Source organism: Poecilia formosa, unplaced genomic scaffold (assembly GCF_000485575.1).
Source record: "Poecilia formosa unplaced genomic scaffold, Poecilia_formosa-5.1.2 Scaffold14, whole genome shotgun sequence".
Classification (NCBI taxonomy): Eukaryota; Metazoa; Chordata; class Actinopteri; order Cyprinodontiformes; family Poeciliidae; genus Poecilia; species Poecilia formosa.
In genome coordinates, this window is record NW_006799953.1 from 544,242 (window position 1) to 556,999 (window position 12,758).

Below are 12,758 nucleotides of genomic sequence, written 5' to 3' on the forward strand. Positions count from 1 at the left end.
GCATGTACCGGACAGACTGCAAGCACATCGTCCGATGGGAGCATAAATTGATTTGACGATGAAGTCTTCAGCAGATTTGCCCTTGTGTAAAAAAAATTTTGCTTGATGATCTTTAAGTGATTATGCGTTAGATTTAAAGGCTTAAAATAACTCCTCACCAGAGACTCCAGTCTCAAAATTAGCAAAAGCTTAAGAGGTGTAACAGTTTTTCCATGCAACATTTTCCAATTCTTTGCTTGTTGGAATAAAATGTTAGGGAGGTAAATTTCCCAGTCTCTTAATCTGCCTTGAATTATAAGTGCTTCTATTTTCTTCATTCTATCACCCTGAAGCCTCGATCTACTGGCGTAGTGTAAAACAGTGTATTACCACAATAAAATAACACAAAATAAGATTATCTTCAACTATAGCATTTGCAATTTATTACACTTTCGATGAAATTAGGACTCTGACTGGAAAGTACACACAAGTGCTGTCAGAAATAGATGTTTATTGATTTCCCGATTGGGATCAGTAAGTGATTTCTATTGATTTTGCAATATCTACCAATGTCCTAAGCACTTTTTTTTCATATCAAATCTAATGATCTAAAAAAACAAAACAAATACAACCTTAGCAAAATGATCTTCAACTGGGATTCTGAAGACTTCATGATGCATTATAAAAATTATTTCCAGACAAGAAAAGAAGAGCAGAGCAAAGTGTTTAAGTCACAAAGAAAACTTCTGAGGGATCAATTGATGATAGATCGATTTTTAGGTAGCAACCAGGCGTTTTGCCCAGCTGAATGGTTGCCATGGGAGATTAAAGGATTTCTCAAAAAAGGATGAAGGAATCAAAGTAACACTCCAGTTATGTTTTTGATGAGGAAATAACATTATAACAGCTAAAATAAAGAGAGTAAATTTTACATAATAATTCCACTTTAGCATGATTATATGACTGTGCAATAAAATGGCACTATGTGCCTGGACAAAAAAAACCCAAAACTTAACACATAATACTGCCCCTTTAAGAGTTTTCTAAAAATCTAACTGTTTGAATCAAGTCTACTTTAAGCAAACCTGTTAATTAGTTAAAACAAAAACAATTATATTCAATCAAAGTCTCAAAAGTTGTGCAAAATAATCTCAGCGAATCAAATAAACATGCAGGGATTCCCCAGTCGGCTGTTCAGAGTCGGTCACAGAGGGCCATGGCCACACCCACAGCGGAGTCTGCATTCTGTCCGTAAACCACCTGGAGAGGAAACGCCCTCTCCACCTCCTGCCTCAGCACCTCGTTGCGAGCGAGCGCGCTCCCACTCCCCACCAGCCTGCGGACGCCGGCCCGCTGCAGGTGCTCCACGGGCATCATGGAGGCGACGTTGCTAACGACTCCGCGGCAAAGCGCTCTGAACACGTGGCCCAGCGAGAGGTTGGAGGCGGAGATGTTGGTGACCTGACCCAGGCAGAGGGGGGCGTGTCTCTCCCCCAGGATGGTGGGACTCACCATCAGGTCGCTGCTCTCCTGGTTCAGGGCAGAGCCAATCAGCTTCTCGTACAAACATGAGTCCCTCGGCTCCACACCTGACAGGGTTAAAAAGGAGCAGAAGTTCACTTTCCCCACAGTAATTACTCTAAAGTACACTCCACATGTGTCATGATGGCCCAGTCAAAGCACAATTGAGAATCTGAGGTCTTAAAACTTGCTGTTTACAGATGCATCTAATTTCACTGAGTTCGAGGTATTTTGCAAAGAAGAATCGGGAAAGAAATGTATCTAGATGCGCAAAGCTGATAGAGAGATACTAAGGGTGCGCCGATGGCAGTTTTCTGGCCAATCACCGATCTTTAAAAAGCTTGACCTGTCAATTCTGATTTTGACAAATACCAATTATTGAAATGTTGCTAAATGTAGCAAGAAGGGGTTGAGTTGGCAACAGGAGGGTGACTAATGTTAACTGGAGAACCTCTCTCATAGCAGAGCAACAGGGAACAGCATTTTATTTTTAGATTTTTTTGCCAATGTAGATAAGATTGGTGGCTACAATTGCCTTTACATGTAAGCACCGGCCAATCACTGATCGACCTATCAGCTGGCCGACACTCAGAAAGACGTGCAGCTGTCCTTGCGCTAAAGAGAGTTACACAGAGTATAAACTTTGAATACATACTGTTTTCCAGACACACTTTTCAGATTTTATTTATAAAAGTGTTGAAAACAATGTGTGTGTTCAGGGTAAGACTTGCTAAGCCTGGTGCTCAGGGCGCTATGGCAGTCATTCATCCAGCCAGCCGCCATGTTTGTGAGTTAAAAAAATGTTTAAAGTTGACAGGAAATTTGAAAATATCACCTGATAGTTATGCTTTACTGGAAGACTAGAAGAGTAATACCTAAACACCAACTATGAAGTAAAAAGGCAATAATAAAAAACAAAATAAAATAAACAATGCTTAGCCTGGTGGGGGCACAAGTAAAGCCTGGTGGCCCGCCAGGCTTATAGTACACTATGGGAAACCCTGATGTTACTCTGTAAAGATCTGTCACATAAAGTCTCAATAAACCACACTGAGGTGTGAAAATATTAGTGGAGTAAACGCAGTTTTGCGAGGTACTGCTGTGTAGTAAAACTTACCGAGTTCTTTCGTCCACGCGGTCAACGTTTCCACAAAAGTGGCCAACGCGTTCCCGCCGTTGAGAGACGCCGCCACAGCCAAGTACGACGAGTCAAAGTAAGGGAAGTAGGAGATGGATGACTCAAGCTGAGGAGAGTTAGGAGGCGTGAAGTCAGCTGGCATGGCGAACGTCAGCTGGGCTGATGTGCTTATGTTGAGAACTGGGAGATTTTCAAAAACGACAAAAGCCTCTCAGATATGGAGTTTCAAATACTTTAAAACTTCTTCTTTGGTGCTCAAAGTTAAAACTAAATCAAAACAGGAGCATGAGACATTTTATTTCATGCATTAATCAGATCAGCTTTGTTAGGTTTTCTAGTGGAAACAAATTGATCTCCTTATTTAAAAAGCATAGAGATGGAGCGCACTAAATCATAGTAAAGACTTGACTTCCTGTTTCACCTGCATCTGCTGGTGAACTCATGCAGGAGTAGACGGAGCACTGGAAGTCTCCTAGAGCGGCCCCTACTGGTGTACCAGCAGGAATGCCGTGCCAGTCAGAGTGCGTCTGTCCCACCAAGGCACCAGGCGGCACACACCGAGGAAGCAGGCGAACGGGGAAGCCAGCAGCCTTCAGACTACAGCATGCACACAGGGCAGGTTGTTAAGAAGGACACACACCTCTCTGGTGGCGATGGTGGAAACTGCTAGGTGCTTTTACAGCTCAAATCATACATGCACAAGCCGCAGGACGCAGAGTTTAGCTTTTGCTGGTGACTCTGGGTGTGACGTACATGTTCTCGTTCCACTGACTGCTTGCGGTGTTGAAGAAGCCCCAGCTGGCTGCATTTTGAGGCGTCATCACGCACGAGTCCAACCCGCACAGCATGGACACCACGTAGTCCTGGATCGTACCTGCAACGCTGAAGTCATCCAGAAATTGAGGCCTACAGAGAAACCGGGAAAAACAAAATGTCTGTTTTATTTTTATTTATTTTTTTTATCAGATCACAGAGGGAAGTGGAGCCTGAAAGAGCTATGCAACAACCTGTGCTTCATGTACCAGAAGATCGTCGCGCAGCCGAAGCCCGTGGAAACGCCGAAGTGAGACTCCGGCTTTGGAAGAGAAGACAGGAAGTCACTGCTGCAGCGTCTGTCCTGCCATGTGACCAGCTGACTGGTGTCTCTGGGTGTGAAATAGTTCACATTTGACCAATCACAGCCTGTGACACAGAAAAACGATACTTTATGTATAATTGGAACACTGAGTTTAGAAGGGATGTAAATGTCATTCCAGTAAAAATCCCCCTAATTAAATCTGTATGAAGTGAATACAGCTGTGAATGATGCAAATACCAAAACATTTGATATGTTTTTTAGTAAGACTTTAATTTATTATCATTTTGTCTTTGTTTTGATATACAAGTAAAATCTATTTTCACAGTGGCAGCACTCTTACACAGTGTGACATCACCTCTGCCTGTAAGGTGTGACAAATAATTAATGTCAACTATTTTGAATCGTCACACTGAATACACTCATTGAAAATGAGTGTAGAAAAAATTAGATGTTGACCACTGGTTTGAATTACACAGATGTTTGTAATTCAAACCAGTGGTCATTCTATATTCTATACACATTATTGTAATGTATACAGAATAATATTTTTTTTTGAGAAAAGGCAGAATTATAGAATTATATATACTTCCAGTTTTCAACTTCCAGGTTTTGTGTTTTCAATTTCAGTATTTATTATTAAATCTTTGATCAAACACACCATGCATGCACGTTTTCTAAGATAACAACTAACATAAAACTAATAAGGAACAAAGATAACTTTTATAAAATGTTTGATTTCGAGAGACAAACGAAAGCAAAAACATATGGCTAACAAACAGCTGCTTCATTTAGTGGAAGTTATCAATATATAATATTTTTAATATTTTATAGCACACCTTGCTTAACATTTTGTGTCAGAGCAAGTATGATTCATACATTATTTATAAGCTTTTATGGATAAACTAAATGTGCTTTCATAGATGGGATAATAAATGGTTTAACGTAAGTTTAGTAAACACTCCATCTTAATTCTGCCCCCATTTATTTCACATTCAGTTACTGACGCTTGAGATCTCGGCATCTGAAATGTGCAGAGTTCATAAATGTGCATCGTTAATATTTAACGATTATGACTGAGATAACAAAACTTTGATTTATTTTTAGCAAGCTTTTCAGGACGAACTAACCAGCAACTAAGTATGCATAAGATGATTTTATTTTTATTTTTTCATAGCGAGACAAGCTAGTTTTTTGCAGCTCATTGCACTTTCGCCACAATGTACTTTATTTTGAAGTGTCAGAGCAGACACAGTCCTCTTACCGCTATTTGCCTTCCAGAACAGAACCCCATGCATCTGTCCCGTGAGGCCGACCCTGCTGACATGCTGCAGTTTGTCTCCGGGTAGCTGAGCCAAGCATCGGTTCACAGCGTTTATTATCGCACCGGGGTCCTGCTCTTTCGCCTGGATGACACAGAGACAGACAGAAGCTGAGATATGGTCAGTTCCGTCAACGGTGGAGGAAAGTTGAGCGAGCAGCTCACCTTTATCCCGCTATCGTCGCTAAGATCGGCAGCGGTTGGTTCCGAGTGACCCGCAGCCACAGTTCTGCAGCCCGCTGCCAATAATACAGCTTTCACCGACGTGGTGCCCAAATCTATCCCCAGGATGAAGTTAGACATGACTGCTGGCTCTGCTAGTTGCTGCACATCATCCTGAAGGCAAAGTCGACTTTGTTGCGTTCACGTTACAAAAATTAAATCGGGAGTCACAAAGAAAGCAGAAGTGACCGTAAACAGTCTGCTGTTGCAGAACAGCTAATAAAAAATGTTATTTCAGTAATTCCTTTCTTTAATTAATAATTCTTTGGTTAATACCTGTACTATGTATGCTGTACTTTTGGACATGTATTGTTATTTTGAAACAAGTGTGAATAAATCTTTCATTTGCGTATAGCCACTCTGTTTAATTGTTGGTACTTCTGGTGCTCCTTTTCTGTTTAAAGTCTATTTAACTATATTTGGGCAGGCGTGTTAGATCTTTGGGATTATTTAAAATAATCACGTACTTAATCTTAGATGAAGATTTGTTGAATAGAGGTAACATTTTTTTATGTTTATATATTAGCTTACAAATATAAAAATGTAATTATTTTTTCATTATGTATAATTGATTACATGGTTTAAAAAAATCAATAACTATCGTTAAAAATAATTATCTATTTATTGAACACATAAATTAATTTTATGGTATAGTTAAATATATAAATAGTTACACAAAAGCTTATTCATGTTTTGAATTTTATCACTTGGATAAAATCCTTCTCTCTGTAAATTTGGATATTGTGAGCATATAGCGTGTCTAGCATAGCAACATCTATGAAATTTACAAAGTTTGGGTGAATTTTTGCTTCAAAACGATAATATCCTACTTTTCCCCGTCTTACAAACACACCCGTCTTGTTTGATGACTGTCTTGTACCCACAATACATTGCGAAGGAGCATGGTTGACTTTCGGCTAGGAGTGTCAGTCCTGTGAGGATGAATGTGTCGTGTCTGAGCTAGAGCAGTTGATATTTACTAAATCACCAGATGCCCAACGGTGTGAAGTAACCTTCTGTGCTATTATTATTATGCTGCAATAATTTCATCGAGTGAAATTGGAAAACTTCGTTAAAATCCGGTGAGTGGTCGTCACTGTTAGCGAGAGCTAACAGAGCTAGCCTGTCAGCAGCAGCAGTGACATGAATGTAAAGCAGCAGGTTTGAGTTAAAATGCAGTCTGGCCTACTCATGGTCACATTGGAGCACCGACTGCTTACTTGGTGGCTGGAGTCCAGGCCGGTGATTTTACTGGGATTTTAGGGATTTGTTTAATGTACAGAAGCTAACTAATAGCTCCACTTCGGCCTAAGCTAGCACCAGCCGATTCATATTTGGTTCTTTTAATGTTTCTGTACTTCCATTGTTATTCGGTTGTTTTATCTTTGTGATTAATTTGTCAAATGCATCAGTTTGATCTTACTAACCCAGCAATTGCAAGCTCATTAAGAATAGATTTAATCCATTGGCTTGTTTTTTCATAAAGCTGCATTTCAAACGTTATCTGTCAATAATAGTGGGACAAAGTTTCTATAGATGCTCTGATCAAATAACCTGCGCATTATTTAAAGCTCTGACTTGTCGATACTGTCTTTGGATTCAGAGTTTTATTCAAGATTTACACATAATTTACTTTTTTTAATTTCTGGATGAAAGCATATGTGTTTCTGACAAGATTATAAGTGGTGGGTAACAAGATAAATGGACAATAATATTGCTGTTACAGAGCTGTCTCTCTCTATTGCTGCTTAAAATCTGAGGAAAAAAGTTTTTTTTTCAGTGGCCGTCGTCCTCGTCCATAGAATGTAAAACTGAAGGAATTCAGTACAACTATAAATTGACAGGTGGAAAGAAGAGACTGAATTAACCAGATAAATGTGGCCATGTAGCTATTTAAAACCTGTTACAGCCGTTTATAGTGCACTTCACTTTGTAACGTTACTCTGGCAATATAAATGTGCAAAAACAGCAGTTTAGTTAAGATTGGACGAGAGTAGCCTAACTTTGGAGCAGGGCGGAGCTCAAATCAGTGACGGCTATTGCGGCACTTCCGGTGACAATTGCCGTATGGGACCACGGACCGCCGCAACCTGGCACGGGGTGCCACCTTACGGCAGCTGTCACCAAAAGTGCCACAATAGCTGCCACTGCCACGATTTGAGCCTGTTGTCTCTGTAACCCTGTCTGCTTCCTAAACATGCTAATGTTTCCTGTAACGACAGCACCCTCTGGTGGTAGACCAAAGAAGCCAAGATGGCAGGAGTTGGGGCCAAGCGCGAGGGACCACAGTTCATCAGCGAAGTGGCGGTGAGGGGCAACGCCGTCGTGCTGGACTACTGCCGCACCTCCGTTTCCGCTCTGTCGGGGGCGACGGCCGGCATCCTCGGGCTGACGGGGCTCTACGGGTTTGTTTTCTATTTCCTCTCATCCTTCCTGCTCTCCCTGCTGCTCATCCTCAAGGCCGGACGGCGGTGGAACAAGTGCTTCAAATCGCGGCGGCTGCTCTTCACCGGAGGCCTGGTCGGAGGGCTTTTCACCTACGTTCTGTTCTGGACTTTCTTGTACGGGATGGTGCATGTTTACTGAGACGACCACCCACAATCAGCCCTGAAATGTTTCGATATGATGCTATGTAAATCATTAGGTTTGTCTATCCTGCTGCTGTTCGTAGCTCAACCCTGTAGTGAAAGACTAAATATTTCTGTTGTGAGTAGATGGTTTGAAGAAGTGTCAGTTTTACTGTAGTCCTACTACAGCTACCAGTAACATGACCACAATGATTAATAGCTTAGCTTGTAAAATCCTAATAAAGTGTGGCAACATTTTCATGTAAAACATGGTTAATATTGCAACTGATTGGAATAAAAACCTCTGTACAGATTGCTTTGCATTAATCTCTTAATGAGTCAGGCAGTAAATCAACATTATGTAGAACAGACTGAAAAAAACTCAGCATCCATTCAAACAGAGAACTAAGACACACACAGCAGATGGCTTCATGTACATGATCAAAACACGTTGTGTCCGCTGGCTGGAAATCAAATTGCAGATAAAAAGTAGCAGCATTAACAGTTCACATAAATCATTTTCACTAAATAGTCAGTGTCCAACAGGAAAACCCTTTTTTTTTTTTCATATTTCCAAAAGCATCTTTGACATGTCTGTTACAAATCATGTTATTGTACCCTGACCTTTTCTATTTCTATATCTTCCTTTCAAAAATGTTCACATTTTACTCACATGGATTAGTTTTAAGAAAAACTAAAGGATGTTCACAAGGGTCATCGCTTTACTGTAACAAATTGCAATCGTAACTTTACAAACGGGCCCTTTAATGTCGCCACTCTGGTACCATCTCCATTCTCACAGAGTCCTTTTCAAACCCTCGGCCCTCACTGCTCTGCCCCACATCTGCATGTTTAGTGATTCTTGTTGGTGACTACGGCTTGATAAGCATTCAGCTCTGACAAAGTTTTAGTTTAACTCATTGAACATAACGATCACCCTCCTCCTGTGACTGCCTGGTCCCTCATGCGTGCTGCAGAACATTTGAGATTTCCATCCTTCAACACATCATCAGTCAGGGACCGGGCCAGCAGCAGACGTCAGTCTGACACTGGGGTTCGCTTTCCGCAGCGTTAAAGAGACGTCTGCAGTCCAGTAGTCTTCAGTTGCCCGCCATGCTAGTTGTGCGAAGAGAAACTGATATGATGCTTTGGCACTGCGCCTTGTTTGGATTGGACGGCTGAGTATCGCTGCCCCGTGTTGCGTGGAACGGTGGGACCCCGTTTCTCCGCGTGGCTCTCCTCAGGAGCAGACGTCTCCACCGTTAGTTCAGTTTCCTCCAGCTTTTTGATAGAGTTGGCTGCATCTTTGTCTGCGACGGATTTTCTGGATCTCCTATCCCGGTTGCTTGCTTTATTGTCCTTCTGTTTATTTTTCTCTTTTCTGTAAAAATAAATAAATAAATAGAAAAGCTTGCATGGAGGCGATAAGAAGGGGGAAAAAAAACGTTGTGCCATTGAGCCATACTTAAAGTTGATTATTTCAAATTTCCTCTCTCGGTAGAAGGAGCTCGTGTTCATCATGTAGAGAAGTATCATGTCACACACAAAGGCTCCCTGCAAGACAAACATAAGAACCGAACTCTCAAAACCACAGGAGGATACTTATTTCTCTTCTGAAATTGTAAAACAATGCCCTGCAGAACTATTCATATCACTTTTACTTTGTCACATAACCACAGATTTCAATGTACTTTGAGATTTTAAAACCATAAACCAACACAATGTATTGCATCATTGTGAAGTGGAACTGGAATCATACATGTATTGAAACCGGTGGTGCAGCAAGCTTTTCAACAGTGCAGAGGGTGTGAGCTGACTGGTACTGTGGCGCAGGATCACATCATAGTAACTTAAGAAACATAAAAATCTTAGCTGAAATGCACAAACCACATTTGTTTCCTTAACTACATATTATTAGACTACAAAATTTAAGTGTTCTATGTTCTTTTGTGTTTTTCTGAAATTCTACAGTTTTGATTTGTAATTTCTGTCACTTCCTGGAATATTTTGACTTGTTTGTTGTGATTGGTCCTTTTTCATCCAAGAAATATGCTGATTGGATGAAAACAATCGGCCATTTGTTGGTGGCGTGATTACTCATTTTTCAGCTGCCTGTATATTGATGTATTTTGGAAGACATGAATTTCACACCATTTTGGCCTTGTTGGTGTTCCATATATGAGGAGCAGAAACGTTGAGGCTGAGCGTGTGTCAGATACGAATTTAACGATAAAGTGTAAGGAACCTAACACTAGTAATTATTGTTTGTTTGCAAAGATTATGTACTGACATCAGTTACACTGCAAACCCAGATTGCTGACATGAAGACAAAACCACAGAGCCGACACTGAACGCAACATCTGTGGTGACAGGCGTGGAGATGGAAGAGGCTAAACACATCTTTCCTAAGAAAAGAAAACCAGAAAACCTGGAAGTGTGTTTGGTACAGGAAGCAAAAGAACTCCAGGCTTCACTAAAATCTGAAGCATCATTTTCTGCCCCCTTTACAATAATGCATTAATTGGTGTTGGTCCATCGCATAAAATCCTAATTAAAGTTTGAAAGTGTCCATCATGCAAAGAAGCTCAAAGTCTCTAAATATATTTGCGACGCACTGCATCCACTGCATATTTTAATAAATTACTTACGATGCCCATCAGAGCAACGCCTGAGCCAATCGCAATTATTGTAGGAACGATGTTGAATTTCCCAGCCTGCAAAACATCAACAAAACATTTATTTTATTTGTAGAATCACACGCAGCAGGTAAATTATGTACAGAACAAATCAGTGTTTTTTTTTGTTTGTTTAAATATTTCCAATGTTGTTATAAATGGATTACTTGGGGAGCAGTAACTCATTAAAATGAGATACAAAGCTCGTTAAAACAAGAATTTCTTTGAACAAAATATAAAACTTGATTGAAGAGATTTATATTACTAAAACCAAAAATATTTTCTAATTTCCAGTAGCTCATATTAAACTAACTGATGTAGATTTGAACACAGCAGCAGGTTTGGTCTCTAAATAGCAACATATTTCAGCTGGTTTCTTGGCTTTCTATGCCTTTCTGCACATTAATTTCTTCATATTTCAACATGTTGGCAACATTTAGTGTGAATTTTACATCAACGGCGTCCCTAAATATCGAAACTGGCAAAACGCTGACATGTTCAACACTTTTTACCCGCTGTAGTTTCCTTGCGAGTTGCTTTACCTTCCCATTGATCATGATGTCAAATCGAATCCCATACACTTTGTACAGTGTGCGAAAAGTTTCACCATTTTGATCTTTGTAATACCTCGCATGTCTGGAGGAGAAAAGGGAAACGGTTCAGGTTAACCAAATATGTAAAAAAAAAAAAAAAAGGAGAAAGTTAAGCAGAAGCATCGTACCTGAAGTTGTATCCTGATGTGATAGAGTTGTTTAAGTTCATGTCCAAACGGGTGAAGCTGTACTGTGGATTACACTCTGACGAGTCCTTATCCAGGTCGCAGTTCCACTCGATGAGGACACCGACAGAGCCGCCCTGTCGAACACACACAGTGAGCCCAAGGTGAGACAGTATCTATGGAAAACAAAGTGACAGGTCATCATGAAATCAAGAAGGTCAGAGTTAACGCCCGGCGAGTTGCGTTACTTGACTTCATGTGGGTTTATTCAACTTAAGCTTTTTTTTTTCTGCCACTCGCTAATTAGGTAAGGTAATTTTGTTTATGTGGCACATTTTCAGCAACAAGGCAGCTCAAAGTGCTTTACATGAATTAGAAGAAAGTACAACAACAAAGGAAAGAGCAAAAGAAAACAAAAAAGTATAAAACTACCTATTGGTTCCCCATGATTAAGAATAGGTGGTCTGTAATTTATAAACTAGTTGGGCTTTCTCTGGATTCTTGATCTGATAAAACTAGATGGTACTTTCCAAGTTTGATCTAGACTTGTAAACCAACAGGAGTTTCAACAGGTGGCTTCTGAAAGCAATTTTTTTTGCACTGGATTTTATTTATGGGTATCCAAGTAAAAGGAGTGAATAGAAATGCAGCATTATGACATTTTATCCAAGCATTTCAACAGCAACAGATGACATCCTGTAACCGGTTCAGATCTACTAAAGGAATGCTTTGGTATTGAATTTCAGGCAATAAAATATTAATCCAATTCTTTTCTTAAATAAGAAAATTATTTATTTGAATCTTTTAGTGTATTTGTAATATTTTATTAAAAAGAAAAAGAGCTTGAGTGGTTAAAAAAAATACATTTATGTAATGTTTTCATTTCTTTATTCGATTAATTGATTGTCAGAATATTTAGTAGGTTAATCAATTATTAAAATAATTGTTAGTTGCAGCCATAAACAAGAAAAATTGTTAAAAAATATATAAATATAAAAACCACCACCAATGCTAACCTCATGATAGTCCCTCATCCGTTGGTTTCTGACATTCACATTTCTCTCCGTCGCTCAACATGAACGAGATGTTGAACTGAACAGTTGTTTTAGTTTGTATATGTTACATATAATCCAAGGGGGATTTTTATGAACGCCGCGAGAAAAATCAAGTGAAACCAGTTGCTTCTCTCTACCTTAACAGCCATCTCCTGGAAGTCGTGCCCCGTTCTGCTGACCAGATCTCTGAGGCGGAAGATGGGGCAGTAGGGATGGTTCTCTGTATCATGGAAGCATCTCTTTAGGTAGCCCTCATCAGATGTTTCAAGGACATTTGACCTACGAAGGTAGGGGAGGGAGAAGCAAAAACAGACCATTCTTTCAGATATGAATAGTGACTTATTACATTTAAAGCAGCTGTATTCTATATTTTCCAGGCACAAAGTAACCATTTTACAGCACAATTGAGTAACTATGTTACATTCAGTTGTTATAACAGTGCCATACACACACACTGTATATATACATATATATATATATATATATA

General features: G+C 39.9%; 3 protein-coding genes across 5 annotated transcripts in view; 1 reads left to right on the forward strand and 2 right to left on the reverse strand.

Annotated features, from left to right (window-relative positions):
* Window positions 1-399: 399 nt before the first annotated feature.
* On the reverse strand, window positions 400-5,552 carry shpk (sedoheptulokinase). Of its 2 annotated transcripts, none has more exons than XM_007545801.2 (7): window positions 5,200-5,552; window positions 4,978-5,119; window positions 3,661-3,820; window positions 3,392-3,544; window positions 3,060-3,235; window positions 2,618-2,818; window positions 400-1,568 (listed from the first exon to the last, which is right to left on the reverse strand). In XM_007545801.2, the coding sequence occupies exons 1-7, from the start codon at window positions 5,335-5,337 to the stop codon at window positions 1,174-1,176; spliced, it is 1,365 nt and encodes a 454-aa protein (XP_007545863.1). In that variant the 5' UTR covers window positions 5,338-5,552; the 3' UTR covers window positions 400-1,173. The 2 variants fall into 2 exon arrangements, with proteins under 2 accessions (XP_007545863.1, XP_007545862.1); XM_007545800.2 differs by having other exon boundaries at window positions 3,646-3,820; window positions 5,200-5,548.
* A 565-nt stretch (window positions 5,553-6,117) lies between these two features.
* On the forward strand, window positions 6,118-8,135 carry emc6 (ER membrane protein complex subunit 6). Its single transcript, XM_007545806.2, has 2 exons — window positions 6,118-6,338; window positions 7,479-8,135. Exon 2 carries the CDS (start codon window positions 7,510-7,512, stop codon window positions 7,840-7,842), a length of 333 nt encoding a protein of 110 aa, XP_007545868.1. The 5' UTR covers window positions 6,118-6,338; window positions 7,479-7,509; the 3' UTR covers window positions 7,843-8,135.
* A 158-nt stretch (window positions 8,136-8,293) lies between these two features.
* p2rx5 (purinergic receptor P2X, ligand-gated ion channel, 5) overlaps window positions 8,294-12,758 on the reverse strand; it is a 10,062-nt gene continuing 5,597 nt past the window's right edge. Inside the window, exons 7-12 of one of the 2 annotated variants that reach the window (XM_016668259.1) lie at window positions 12,409-12,550; window positions 11,220-11,353; window positions 11,011-11,134; window positions 10,472-10,537; window positions 9,289-9,377; window positions 8,294-9,204 (exon numbers count right to left, since the gene is read on the reverse strand). In XM_016668259.1, coding sequence (XP_016523745.1) covers window positions 8,940-9,204; window positions 9,289-9,377; window positions 10,472-10,537; window positions 11,011-11,134; window positions 11,220-11,353; window positions 12,409-12,550 — 820 coding nt within the window. In that variant the 3' untranslated portion in view covers window positions 8,294-8,939. The remainder of the gene's footprint in view (window positions 9,205-9,288; window positions 9,378-10,471; window positions 10,538-11,010; window positions 11,135-11,219; window positions 11,354-12,408; window positions 12,551-12,758) is intronic. The other variant, XM_007545807.2, reaches the window with a different exon arrangement.

Coding starts and splice junctions, on each gene's coding strand:
- emc6 (XM_007545806.2), top strand. CDS start 7,510: ATGGCAGGAGTTGGGGCCAAGCGCGAGGGACCACAGTTCATCAGCGAA.
- shpk (XM_007545800.2), bottom strand. CDS start 5,337: ATGTCTAACTTCATCCTGGGGATAGATTTGGGCACCACGTCGGTGAAA. Junction 3,236..3,391: donor AGTCAGTGGAACGAGAACAT/GTACGTCACACC, acceptor TGCATGCTGTAG/TCTGAAGGCTGCTGGCTTCC. Junction 2,819..3,059: donor GAGTTCACCAGCAGATGCAG/GTGAAACAGGAA, acceptor AAAATCTCCCAG/TTCTCAACATAAGCACATCA.